Raw genomic sequence first — 14,180 nt, 5'->3', positions numbered from 1 at the left:
GAGGCAGGGGGATCTCTGTGAGTTCGAGGCCAGCCTGGTCTACAGAGCAAGTGCCAGGATAGGTTCCAAAGCTACACAGAGAAACCCTGTCTCAAAAAACAAACACACAAACGTATTTAAAGATGGATCCTGAACATCTCCAGCACCATGCTGGTGAAAGTGAGTAAAACATACTGAACCAATATCTCCCAGGGACAGGGCAAGGTGGCAAATGGAGAAAGAACAGAACCACCCAATTCTAGTTCAATACTCTTTGCTCCACACATCCTCATGTACAAAACTCCTCTAGTAGCCAATGCCAGTCCCTCATATGTGACTTATTTAGATCAGCCACATGCGGCTGTCAGCTTCAGAGTTACCTAATAAAGTACAAGGTTCCTAGTTAAATATAAACTTCTGGAAAATAGGAGAGTTAGGGCAAGTATGTCTAACTACAGTATGAGATGCCCTGGCATTAAGACTCCATATACCTTGAGATGCAGGTGGGTCATTGTATTTTTAGTTGCCAAATCAGTATGGGCTTTTCAGCAGTTCAATGATGGTGGTCAAGCTCTGGGTTTGGAAGGACAAGGGTCCCTGCCAAGTACTGTGCTAAGACCTCATGGCTACAGAAGAGATAGAGTGGGGTTTGGTGTGAGGACCAAATCTACATTCTATGAACTGGGAAACATGTATGAAATTTCAGGTCTGAACTACTGGGCATCTGGGGACAAAGGCACTAACGGACACACCTGGATCCCTTTACATGGCCAATGTCTAGAGGTGCTAGAATGGGGTTGCTCTAGTATATGTCTCTGGGCTACTTGCATCAGAATCACCAATACCCCTGGGGAAATGTGCAGGCTCTGGGATTGCACCAAACACTGACTGACTGAGTCAGAAGACCTAAGGACAGACCTGGACATCTGCATTTGCTCATATGATCTAACATACACTGTCTCTGGATCAGTGTGGATCCTGGTAGCTAACCATGTCTTGTGTGTTGCAATAAGGTGAGTTGAAGAGACCTCCCATAGCAAGTACTAGGCAACTTGTTGCATCAAGTTGTAAGGGTGATTAATACAAGGGAGAGTCTTTAAACATTCTGCTAGGATGAGAAACCAGGAAATTGGATACTGTTCATTAAGTTTTAATTAGCAGGTAAATTGTGCAGGGGGAAGAGAGTCCACGTGGTAATACAAGTTCTTAATGTGCTGCTGCTCCCTCTAGCCACACTTGGATTGCAGCCACCTAAGCTGCAGCCATTTTCACACACTAAGATCCCAGAAACACTGGCTGCTCATGACTTTGTTGAGTCCCAAACTCTTTAAAGAAATGGATGCACTCTCCAAGTTTGGGATGTAAATGTGAGCAAACATTGTCTGATTACAAAATAGCCCACCCAGCACCTGTCTCAAAATGCTCTTGAGGTGGCTGATGTCCTGACCCTGCTGGATCTCAGGTCAAAGGACTTGATCTTGCCTAAATCTCTGCTTCAGCTTTAGCCCTGTAGTGGCAGACACACCTGCCCCTGAAAAAGTTTCCTTAGGTTGGGCCAGCCCCCCAGCCCTGCTCCCTGGGGTCCCAGCTTCTCCTGTCTGAGCTTACTTGGCTGGCTGTGGACTATATGTCTGACCATCTATAGGCCAATCCTGTGTGCTCTTTCTGACTGGTGAAAAGAAATATGTGTTCTTTCTTGTGGAAAAGACAGAAACCACACCAGGAAAGCTTCTCGAGTGGTGAGAACACAAAGCCCTCTGTAGGACCCTGTCCATCTAATACATTCACAGTAGCTGGGATGCTACACAGTGCCCATTGGATCACACTGCTTTAAAGTACAGACTAAAGGCAAGAAGCTCTGGAGCCTGAGCCAGCAGGGTACACAGTCTCTGTTCTCCCTGAGAGAACCTATCTTCCATGAAGTGTGATAAAATACAATTTTAACAAAATATTAGAAGCATTCATCACCATCATTGCAGCAACTAGTGCTTGTTGAATGTTTCCTCGGTTCTGAATAGTTCTGTGTGCTTATATCTCATTCCAGAGCTATGATTACCTGCATTCTGCTGTGAGGTAATGGAGATATAGAGAGGATAAATAACTGGTCCAAGCCAAGTGGAACAGCTGATTCAAACTATATTTTTCAGTCCTGAGCATGAAACTCAGGGCCTTATGCATGTTAGTCAAATGTTTTACCAGTGAGCACACCTCAGGCCTCAAATATGTTTTCCCTTCTAATAATCAAGTGAAATCCAGCCACCATCAACACAGTATCCCTTTGGTGCTAAGATGGGGTGTAGTGGGGCCCACCCAGGGCCTCAGTGGCTTTCTATTATCTTCCTATAAGGAAGGAGACATCTCAGAGGTGTGAAAACAAATAGAGAATGCCATGTTTGTGTTCAGACTGAAAGACATTTTCAATGTTTTTGGAATCATACCAAACTCTCATTTGACAGTTTTACATATTAGATCCAATGGTGTTATGTGCCTTTGAAATCAATTTGGAAATCTCAGAGCACATTAGCCAGAGGAGGTTTGAGTACCCAAGACATCCCTTGGCAAACATGGGAAGTAGAGGCAATGAGACCAAGAGAGCCTTTGCTTATGTATGACAGCCTAGAGCTTCTTGGGGCTAAAGAGAATCCACAGTGTTCCTAGAAAGACTTTGGCATGGTAGTAGAAACATTGAATGAAGTCAAGTGTCCATCAGTGGAAGGGTGGATAAAGAGCAAATAGTCTATCCACACAATGGGGCATCATTCAACCATAAAAAGGAATGGAGCCCTGATCCATGCTTTCCCATGGATGGACCACAAAGCATTGTGTTGGGGGAAAGAAGCCAGACAGAAAATACAAATATGTGATTCTGTATCTGTGAAATGCTTAGATGGACAAATCCATTAAGGCAGAAACATTGATGATTTCTGGGATGTGGAAAACCAAACGAAGCGAGTGACAAGTGAAATTAGATAGTGATGATGCTTATACAATTTTGAAAATCTGTGAGAGAGAAAGAGGGAGGGGCTGAATTGAAAATCCAGGTGTGGGTACATGCTTGTAATGCTAGCACTTGTGGCTCTCAGGCAGGAGGACAGTGAGTTTGAAACCAGACTGGGTTATGTGGCAGGACCCTATGAAGAGAGAGAGAGAGAGAGAGAGAGAGAGAGAGAGAGAGAGAGAGAGAGAGAGAGACTTACAGTTGGTGAATATATGAAATATATCTCAGTAAAAATAAGAAGAATGAAAATGTGAATAAAGCATTTCTCTTAGCAAGTCTTCCAACACAGCATGTGAACACTTCTTATGAAGCTGGCCTTGGGAGCAAGGCTCTGGACTGAGCAGAGACTGAGCTTAAATCTTAGCTGAAGCTTCCCCACTAGCTTTGGCACAACTTAGGGCAAATCCTTTCATCCCTGTTGACAGTGGTTTCACCATCTGCATAATGGTGTTGTTGGGGGAAAATACATCCCCAATCAGCATTGTAAAGCTACAAAATGCTTATTTAAAACTACATTCATGGACTGGGAATATGGCTCAATTGCCAGATCTTGTCCAGAATGCTGGAAGTTCTAGGTTCAGCTAGTACTAAAGCATGCAAGCAAACAAGCTAACTAACCACAGGCAAGGCTGTTATTATAGTGCTTAGGAGTGAACAGAGAGCCTGGAGGCTGAAATGCCATCTTCCACCATAATCAGATCAAACTCCAGGTGCTGGCTTCTATACTGACAAAGGTCACCTTTTGCTAAACAGAAAGTACCCTTGAGAGAAGGCCCCAGGTTTCCCTTTTGGGATTTTAATAGCTAATAGTTTCAAGTCTCAGTATTTTGGTCTATCCCAGTTATAAAGACTCCTAAGCAGGCTTTACCCATTTTTTAAAAAGTCTTTAGATTCTAAAATAATATACTCTGCACCATACCCACAAAGGAGTTGCGATTTAAATGTTCCCAAGTCATCAAATTCATTGTACATGAGACTTGTCCTACTTACCCATGTAAAAGCCCTCCATTTTCTCTCTTCTATGTGTTCATATGACAGCTTTAAAATCATGTCTTTTTCTTAGTACTGAGGTGATGTTTAGAAGCTGTATTAAGCTAGCTCATAACATTAACAGTTCAAGAAGAAACAGCATTCTTTCTCCAGTGATTATTAAAATATTTGCCTCTTGGTGTTGAAAATCAAAGCTTCAGGAAGTTATAGTCAAATAGTGTCCAAATGGTGCAGGGGCCAGATCTCACCTCACTTTTGGGCTCTCACCCTCAGTCCCTAGGCATTCCAGTCCGCTTTCAAGGCTAGCTTCTGGCGCCAGGGACTCTGCCAGCTTCAGGACCACTTCAGCTCCACAATCCTCACACTGGAGCATAACTGGCCTGAATAGCCTGCAGCAGGCTTCCAGATGTTAGCAGGGAAGGGATACAGTAGTGTCTGCAGCACCTACAAAGCTGCTTTTCATTTTTCTCCTATTCTAGTCCGTTTATTGAATTCAAAACCGCTTCGGATCCTGCAAGTGAAATGTTCTGAATTCTCACAGAATCGTATGCTACGTTAAGCCTAACATCATTCCTACGGAGTCTACGAAGTGGACAGGCTTTGAGTTGATAGCTCTTGTCCAGGTTTGCAGTAGAGCACCTAGTACAGCAAGCCGACTCCTTTATGGAAAATCCGGGCTGAGGCTGTTAGTGCGGGAGCGCTCGGGCCAGGGCTGCAGCCGGGAAGCAGACAATGAAATGTGAAAAAGCTCCTGGTGGAAGGTGGTGGTTCGCTCTGGGTTCTCAGCTGTGAGGGATGGTCCCCACCCCCACCCCCAGCACGAAAATGCACTTTCCCTTCTAGCACTTTAGCTTTAAGTGTGCAATTTCAGTTACCAGGGGTGTTGGTTTTTCCGTTGAATGTAAATGTGTTGAAGTTCAATACAAAACTTGCCCTAGCCCATCCCAGTGACCTCCCCGCACCTGGGGGTAGGGGGTTGTAATGTCCAGATGGTTGCACTCCCGGCCATTGCAATCCATCAGAGGGCCAAAAGCTGGTCAGCCCAGCGACTTTCCAGGTGTTACTTTGGTTTTCTTTTTCTTCCCTTCAAGGCTCCCTAACATGATTAATAACTTTTAGTAGTCAACTGAAATCCACTTTCTTGACCAAGCTTTTGGAGCTACCCAGTATCCGAAATGTGCCCTAGTGTCTGAGCCTCCACGGTCAAATTCCCCTCGGTCGGGCATTCCTGCCTCTCTAGAGCGCTGTTGGTGCCTGGTGAAGGAGCCCCGCGGTGTGAAAGGTGCAGCACGAAAAGGAAGGGATTGAAAAGAGAGTCTCTGGCTAGGAGTGGAAAAACAGAGGGGTCAACAAACACTGTGCCTTGGGATGGAGGCTGCAGATGCTCCTGAAGCTTCTTCGCCTCAGGCAAGGTTCTGCAGCAACAGGTTTGTGGCTACAGTGTGGCCGATCTGTCGCCTGTCTGACTGCCAGATAGCATCAGATAGAAAGTGCAGAGCACTGAAATGGGTACACAAGCCTGACCGGTTCTCCCTGGGCTGCTTCAAAGAGCAGAAGCCCAAAAGAAGGCTTACTTGCAGGTTTTAGCTTACCTAAAGCAGTTCCTAAATTTTTATCGCCAGGCTGTGGGTAGCTGGGAAGATAAGAAGTTCCACTACCACCCATCGTAAAGCTGGGTCTGAGCGACCACCCTCTGCTCTCCTGAGTTCCCAGGGCACAGACCTGCTCCCGACTTTTAGAGTACAGCACAGTGCACATTTTCCCATGGAGAGTGCAAGTCTAGCAGCTAAGGGAGCAGACCCCTTGCTGGAATGAACCCACCCAGAGCGGTATGAATTCCTTAGAGTGTAGGAACCCCAATATGCTGTGGGAGACAAGAGCACTTGTCCTGCATTCCTCACCGGTTACAGAAAGTTATGGACAATCCAGAGCGCGGTGATTAGAATAAACGTCCAAAGGAATCTGTAGAGACAAGGATATGGGGCTTTAAAGGGTCCCTGGCTGCCCCCTATACAGAGACAAGGATATGGGGCTTTAAAGGGTCCCTGGCTGCCCCCTATACCTTAGGCAGGGATGCATACTTGATCCGGCTGGCACTAGATCCCAAGAAGCACCTCATGAGCACTCACTGCAAGCTACATCTCTTTAACAGGTATTTGTGTTAGAGGAAGAAAGAGAACTTGCTAGAAATGGATGCTAAGCTACTCTGAGCTAGTCACGAAGCAAGCTACCTGGGGAATTCACGGGGGTGGGAGTGGGGGCTGGCTAGAGAGGAGGGGAAGTACAAACAAGGTAATCTGGAAGCAAGATGACACCTCCTCGAAGTGGATTTGTCCAGGACTAGGTGGTGACTAAAGCGGGGGGTGGGGCTGGGGGGTGGTCAAAGTGTTCTGATTGGTCAGGGGGAGGGGCTAGAGGTGGGGCTACCCACTTCTTGAGGCTTTAAAAGCTCACCAGAGAAGGGCGGGGAGCTGTCATTTGCTCCCTGAGCCTCCAAGAGAGTGCCACGCTTTCCCGGAGCTCCTGGTAACTGAGCTCTTGGTGACCCAGCAGATATTCTCTGTGCTGTACGGACTCACCAGGGATTCTGAGCTTGCTTGGGAGGGATGGCCACGATCCCCAAGAGCAACATGGGACCTACCAAGGCGGTCCCCACCCCATTTGGCTGCATTGGATGTAAGCTGCCAAAGCCTGACTACCCACCAGCGCTAATCACCTTCATGTTCTGCGCAATGGTTATCACCGTTGTCTTAGACCTGATTGGCAACTCTATGGTCATTTTGGCTGTGACCAAGAACAAGAAGCTCCGAAATTCTGGTAAGCCACTCTTCTTTTTCCTACCCAGTGAACAGCAATTTGCAATCCCCTTCCCAAAACTCCTCCCAAACCCGGGGGCTGTGGGGATGACGTTTTGCCGGGAACCCCTAAAAATGGAGCTTCATAGTGCTGGGGGAGCTCAAGAAATTAGCACGGGGCAGCCGAATGCAAAGCCCGGGGTTGTAGAGCGAACGGCACCCCGCCAACCCCTGTCCCGTCGGAGGGAGTCGGTGTAGGAGCGGAGAGTTTTGCTGCCACTCCGGGACAGCTGGCCGAACTGGACACCGGAGGGGCAGCTTCGCAGAGGTACTGTGAGCCAAACTGTCTCGGAGAGAGCAGCTGGTTGCTACCCGCTTTGGGAAGTTAAGTTCGTGGCGGCCGCGGCAGCGGCGGCGGCGACGGCGGCGGCGGCGGCGGCGGCAGCGGCAACAGCGGTGGCCACCGCGGCAGCGGCGGCGGTGACCACGGCGGCGGCGGCGGCGGCCGCCGCGGCGCTCCCAGGAGCGCGAAGCTGAAGCTGCCCCCAAGGGCGGCGGAGACTCCGCTTGCCGCCGCCCCAGGGCTCCCGGATCGCTCCCTAGCAGCGCGGCGGAGTGCAGACCCCACGTCCGAGTATCTAGCAGGGAGATCTGAGCCCTCAGTAGCCTAGCGCCGTCTGCTTGTCCCAGGGCAAGCGGCTGGGACTGGCGAGCGGCGGGCTGGATCCTGCAGGCGGTGGCGGCTATGGTGATGGCAATGGACATCTGGAGGTCTGTTTTGGGGAGTTACAAGGTGGGGGGAGGATGGGCGCAGGAGCTCTGCGCAGCGACAGGGGAGTAAAAAGAGGAGGCAGAACCTGGTAGGAAAGACAGGAGGGCAGCTTGAGAGCTCCTGGGGAGCTCCTATTGTTAGGCGAGTCCAGTTCCCCTAGCCGCCAGCCAGGGCAGATTGGAGGGGGACAGCGCGGTAAGATGCTGCGCTCTGGGACCTGTGGGGGAGAAGGGAGCCGGTCTCCAGTATTGAAAAGCGGTGATTCTGGTTTTCAGGGTGGGTGGGAGAAGGCTGTGCATGAGGGGAGAACGGGTGATGAAGCCCCCAAGTCACTCTCCGCCTAGGGGGAGGTGATGGTGGCGCCCTGGGTCGTCTGTCCCAAGATCTCAGCGGCTTGGGAGAAGGCACAGATCAGGGAGGGCTGGGAAGCAAGTAAACCCTTGTGGCCTGGGGCTGGGGGAAAACCAGGAAGTGTCGTTGCTAATTACTTGTTGGGAACAAGTTTCAAAACTCAGTGACAGAGTCATTAAAAATTTTCTTTCAAAGTCCTGTGAGTGTTTCTGATTTCTCCTTTATAACCCAGAAACTTGAGGCCCAGCCTTAAACCTCACCTTTCAGTCTAGATTTGGTATGCACGGAGCATGCGAAATTACCTGGAAAGTGCTTCTGTTCTCTCTGCTTCCTCTTCTTCCCTTTCTCCTTTTTTATAAGTTTCAAATAAAAGTTGTTGTGGGTTTATTTTTAAGGCTTTTGACCTTTCTTTGCTATTTTTCTTTTGGACGTTCATTACTTTGAGGGAAAACCCTAGAAAGAACCCCGTTTGGCAAAAAGCACTGGAGGGCAAGTCTTGGTGCTTTTTTTTTTTTTTTAAGCCCTCATTTTCTTCTAGTCCAGGACAAAGTGCAGTATTTTGCCAAGATAATTAGCAACGAGGTGTTCCCAAAGAAAGAGGACCCTGTGCCTGCACTTGGCCTCTTTCGCCAACCTTTTGTAATGAACACACACACACACACACACACACACACACACACACACACACACACACACACACACACACACACACATTTGCTACTGCTGTCCTTTGAATGGGGCAGGGCAGAAGCCAGGGTTTACCCACAGCTGTTTCCTTCTTGAGCCTGGCAGGCTCCCATGCTGCAGAGGAGTCTGTGCAGGATGTTTCATGTATGGCCGGCGGGGGTGGGGAGGGGAGCGCACTTGAAGGGGATTTCTCCTCCCCCCACTCCGGATCATTTTCTTTGACCTCAGACTTGATATTACAGGGTTGCCCCCTTAGGTTTTACTCTGAAGGTATCCATAGCCGGGGAATGGTAAGCGTTTCACTGGGCTGTTGGAGAGTAATGTTTGATCTTTAAACAAGCCCCCAAGGCCTTCTCAGGGTGACCTCTTTAGGTAGGTAGGTCTTCCTTCCTAAGGAAGAGAGTTAATACATTATTATTCTTAGTGTTAATGTCAGCTTGACTCTACTTCTGCACATTCTCTCTCCCATTCTTCCTTCTCCTCCTCTTCCAGTGTGGAAAATGTGGCGTAGTTGTATTTCTCTAAATAGCGTCAGCAGGACTCTCCTCCCACCAAGACGTTTGCTGTCTTGCTCACTGTCATATATTCACTTCTTTCTCAGAGCAAGGATGACACTGAAAACAAACAATCAAAAGGCTGGCAAAGCACAGGTGTCCCAAACTTGCAGTTCATGCCACCTGGGACTTGCTTGTAAATAAGAAAGAAAAAAAAAAGGAAGAAAATTGTTTTCTTCAGAAGAAATCTAATATTCTAAATTATCACCCACCCAATTGGCCTTTTCCTTTCTGGGAGGTAGCTTCGCAAACATTAACCACTGATTTCTGTCTCTCTTCTTTTCCTTCTGATGTTTTCCAGGCAACATCTTTGTGGCCAGTCTCTCTGTGGCAGACATGCTGGTGGCCATCTACCCCTACCCTATGATGCTGTATGCCATGTCAGTTGGGGGCTGGGATCTGAGTCAGCTCCAGTGCCAGATAGTCGGATTGATCTCAGGACTGAGTGTAGTGGGTTCCATCTTCAACATCACGGCCATTGCCATCAACCGTTACTGTTACATCTGCCACAGCCTCCAATACAAGCGAATCTTCAGTCTTCGCAATACTTGCATCTACCTGGTCATTACCTGGGTCATGACTGTCCTGGCTGTCCTGCCTAACATGTACATTGGCACCATTGAGTATGATCCTCGGACCTACTCCTGTATCTTCAACCATGCGAACAACTCTGCCTTCACGGTTACCATTGTCTGCATCCACTTCGTCCTCCCTCTCTTCATAGTTGGTTATTGCTACACAAAAATCTGGATCAAAGTGCTGGCAGCCCGTGAGCCAGCAGAACAGAATCCTGATAACCAGTTTGCTGAGGTTCGAAATTTTCTAACCATGTTTGTGATCTTCCTACTTTTTGCAGTGTGCTGGTGCCCTATCAATGTGCTCACTGTGTTGGTGGCTGTCAGTCCAAAGGATATGGCAGGCAAGATCCCGAACTGGCTGTATCTTGCAGCCTACGGCATAGCCTACTTCAACAGCTGCCTGAACGCTGTCATCTATGGTGTCCTCAATGAGAGTTTCCGACGAGAATACTGGACCATCTTCCATGCTTTGCGGCACCCTATCTCCTTCATCTCTCACCTCATCACTGATATTCGGGAGACTCGGGAAACCCGAGCTCTGACTCGAGCCCGTGTCCATGCCCGGAATCAAGCCCGAGAACAAGAGCATGCCCATGCCCGTCTCGCTGTGGAGGGAACCCCGCCAAATGTCCGCAATGTTCTACTGCCTGGTGATGCAGCAGGAGCCCACTCTGATTGTGCCTCTCTGCATCCTAAGCCCCAAGCCAGGTCTACTTCTGCCTACTGCAAACCTGCCTCTATCCATCACAAGCCTCTTTCTGGCCACCCCAAGTCTGCCTCTGTCTATCCTAAGCCAACCTCCTCTGTCCATTTTAAGCCTGCCTCTGTCCATTTCAAACCCACCTCTGTCCATTTCAAGGGGGACTCTGTCTATTTCAAGGGAGACTCTGTTCATTTTAGGGCTGCTTCCAAGCTTGCCACTAGTCACCATGTCTCTGCTGGCTCTTCCTCCAAGCATCGTACATCCACTGTTGGCTACATTAAGCCTGCTCCCAGCCACCCTGCTACCACCACTGTTGACTATCTGGAGCCTGCCAGCACCAGCCATTCTGAGCTCACTGCTGTTGACCTCCCTGAGATCTCAGCCTCCCATTGCCTTGAGATGACCACCACTGGCCATCTCAAACCTGGCATCACTGTCTCCAACCTTCCTGTTGTATTCCCTGAGGCTGCTGCCACCTCTGCCAGTCCTCCTGACTCCACTGTAACCCCCATTGCCACTGATGATTACCGCAAGGTCGTGCTTATTGATGATGATTGTGATGATTCTGATTGTTCTGATGAGATGGCTGTATGAAAAGTGTTCTTTTTCAGCTTTCCCTGCTTATGCAGTCCAGAGTAAGATACCTCCATTGCACGGACACAATGATACACACAGACATGGACCCCCAAGACACAGTGGAAGTTCCATCCACCTTTCAACCATACTCCTCTTTGGCACTCTGTACTCTTGAAAGCGTGTGCATATTCTTGCTATCTTAGAGATCAACTTTCCAAGTGTGACATCTGTGGCTCTGAAGTCCTAAGCCTCACTGTTCCTATAAGGTTAACTTTCAGCCCTCAGTAATCTCTGAACTGTTTGTTGCCTTCATCCTCCTGTGGAGTCTTTCGAACCTTCTACCCCCAGTTCCTGATTTCCTCTGCCTACTGCTTTCCTGTCCCATTCCCAGGGCTGGGGGAGGAATGCATGCGCACTGCTCAAGGCTGTCTTGGTGGTCAGCTCTTTAATGTGACTGTGACCTCACAGCTTCATGTTGTAACTGTAGCTCTGTGTTGTACCTTTAATGGCAGTCAGAAAAGGACTTAGGATGAAGTGCAAACACTTGAAAGATGCTTTTCAAGATTTCCTTGACAAAATAGGCCCATAGATAAGTTCTTATTAAAATACATTTTAATGCCTGTCAGATCAAGTGGCAAAGGAATGATGGGTCATATTAAGTTGATTCTATTTTGTGTATATTTAAACTTTGGTGCTTATTTTTATAGATTCAGTTGCAAATGGTGAGATGTTTTTACCCTATTTTTGGTCATTTGAGTTTTTCAAGCATTGGACAGGACATTCTTTTATTTCCACAGAAATAGATCCGTGTGCAAGTAATTTCTTATGGTTGGTAATCCTGAGTGGCAAATACGGTTATGTTTGTAATATTATAATTCATAATCACTCTTTTGAACACTATCTTTTAAAAATCATGCTTTGACACCATCAGTTTTTACAACTATGTTCTTCATTTAAAGGGAATTTGAGGTAACAACTGATAGCTAGAAGCAAATGGAGTATCATACTGCCTTAATTCAATTCTGCATTTTTGGTAGCAATTAAATAAATATGGTTCTGTGGCTTTAGTATGTGACTTTTTCACACATTCATTTCTTCTTGATGTTACGTATGGGGGTGTATGTGTAGGGTGTGTGGGTGGTGGGGAGAGCACTGTCCTGGAGGAAAAGAAGACTTGACTGCAATTTCCATCTCCATCACAAACATGCAGCATCCTGGAACCTCTCTCACCTCAGTTATTTTAATTAGCAAACTTTGGGGAGGAAGGGTTGGGGGACACACTGCAGGAGGTGGGGATATGGAGGCATACAGGTGTTGCAGTTTTCTTCTCATGGGGTGCTATTTTTCTCCTGGGGGAAGGACTAAAGCTAGACCTCAATCCTGCCAAACCCTACAAGTGGAAGGCATCAAGCAAAACAGCTTATGTGAAAGTAGGAGACAGAGGAGTAGGGAATGGGTGACAGGACTCCAGCCACTGAATAACCCTCCTGACCTCAGTCTCCAAAGAAAGTTTTCAAAATTTCAAATATATATTAGGACACCATGGCATATATTATACATATATGTAATTCTTATTTATTTTAAGCAAAACCTCTGCTAGTCCTAGAGGACTTATCATTTTATTTATTTATTTATTTATTTATTTATTTATTTATTTATTTTTGTGTGTGTGTGTGTGTGTGTGTGTGGCGGGGGAGGGGGAGCTGTGTGTGCCACTGTCTGCATGTTGATTCTACTCATCAAAGGCAGGTCAACAGGGTTGGCAGCAGGTGCCTTTACTTGCTGAGGCATATTACCAGACCAGTTTTGTTTGTTTGTTTTTAAAAGATATGCAAATTTAACATTCGGATATGCAATGGACATAGACAGTAGTGCATGTTCATTTGACCTATCCAGGTTTTGGCAGACTGAGCTCATCTTAGATTTCAATCCTCAAGTTATAGTGAACCTAGCTCCCCACTGGTTCCCTAGCCAGACTGCTGGTCTTCGGGTTCCATACTCTGCATCCCTCCTTACAAATATTTGTGGTTGTCTGAAATGGATGCTTACATATGTACTTACAGACAGGCCAAGAGACAGCCTCCAACCCTCCTACCCATACCCCACCCTCCCCTTGCCAAAGAATTGGGAGAGACTGCCAAAGTGTCCAAACTAAAGGTAGTGGGCCTGATGCTCCAAGCTGCCTGCCATTCTCTAGTCCCTTAGCAGTGCCAGATTCAAAGAGGAAATAGAAGGGGTGAAGCCTTTATTAAAACAAAGCTCCAAAGTTTGCCCTCAAGTGCCCAGCCTCAGCCTCATTTCATTAGTGACCTGAGAAAGCCTCAGTCTCTGCTCAGCAGGCTGTCCTGCCCTTTGCATAATTACCCCTGTGCAGAATCCCAGAAGTGCTCTTGTTTCCTCCCAGAATTCACAGGTCTGGCTTACCACTCTTGGTTGGGGCTAGGAGCAAAGCAGTTTCTTTTTCAAATGCAGCGAGTTTCCTTGTTTTACTGGGACTATCCATACATATGTCAAAGTCTTGCCATTCCCCAACCTCCCCACCCCCAACCAAGGGACCCGTTCTCTACTCTAACTGCAAACGTGCTTCCCAATCAAGGAATTCTTGCAAGCAGACAATTTTGTTTATTTATTTTCAATTTTTTGAGACAATGTCTCACTATGCAGCCAGGCTGGCCTTGAACTAGAGATCCCAGTTTCCTCACTTGAGCCTCCTTGAGTACCAAGTGCTAGGATTTTAGATATACATTACACTTAGCAGCAAGCAAGCAACTTGTCTTGCCGGATTTCTCTGAATGCTAATCTTTCTGCTTGCAACTGAAATATAAGGTATACTGTAACGTGACATCTTGGCCAATTTTTCCTTTGTGTGCACCAATGTAACAGCCACCTTAGTCTTCGTATAGGCTCCTTTTGCCCTCTTCTGACCAATTTACATTCATGTTGCTCATTGCAGAATTTTGTTTAAATGGAAACATGTAGCACGAATAATAAAATCCCAGAGACAGATATTGGGGCTCAAACTGAAGATCAGAAAAGCAAAGCACCCAAGCCACTAGAGATTTCTTACTTCTACCAAGGCTCAGAAAAAAGGGGGTGATCCTGTCTCCAGAGTAACTGCAGACTGCACTGCCCTCCACCAAACTTCAGACTCCCTGGGACTGCCTGATGGTCTGAGCTCAATCCCCAGACCCACAGTA

At 47.4% G+C, this 14,180-nt stretch overlaps 1 protein-coding gene across 1 annotated transcript; it reads left to right on the top strand.

Annotated features, from left to right (window-relative positions):
• The first annotated feature begins 6,573 nt into the window (after positions 1–6,573).
• On the top strand, positions 6,574–11,001 carry Gpr50 (G protein-coupled receptor 50). Its single transcript, XM_027432197.1, has 2 exons — positions 6,574–6,784; positions 9,428–11,001. The coding sequence occupies exons 1-2, from the start codon at positions 6,574–6,576 to the stop codon at positions 10,999–11,001; spliced, it is 1,785 nt and encodes a 594-aa protein (XP_027287998.1).
• The last annotated feature ends 3,179 nt before the right edge of the window (positions 11,002–14,180 follow it).

This window comes from Cricetulus griseus, chromosome X (assembly GCF_003668045.3).
Source record: "Cricetulus griseus strain 17A/GY chromosome X, alternate assembly CriGri-PICRH-1.0, whole genome shotgun sequence".
Lineage (NCBI taxonomy): Eukaryota > Metazoa > Chordata > Mammalia > Rodentia > Cricetidae > Cricetulus > Cricetulus griseus.
The sequence above is the reverse complement of the archived record's forward strand: the minus strand, read 5'-3'. Positions and strand labels throughout refer to the sequence as shown.

Bases quoted from the DNA above. Each gene is read 5' to 3' on its own strand.
- Gpr50 (XM_027432197.1), top strand. From the start codon at position 6,574: ATGGCCACGATCCCCAAGAGCAACATGGGACCTACCAAGGCGGTCCCC. The intron at 6,785-9,427 runs GTAAGCCACTCT...GATGTTTTCCAG, and splicing joins CAAGAAGCTCCGAAATTCTG to GCAACATCTTTGTGGCCAGT.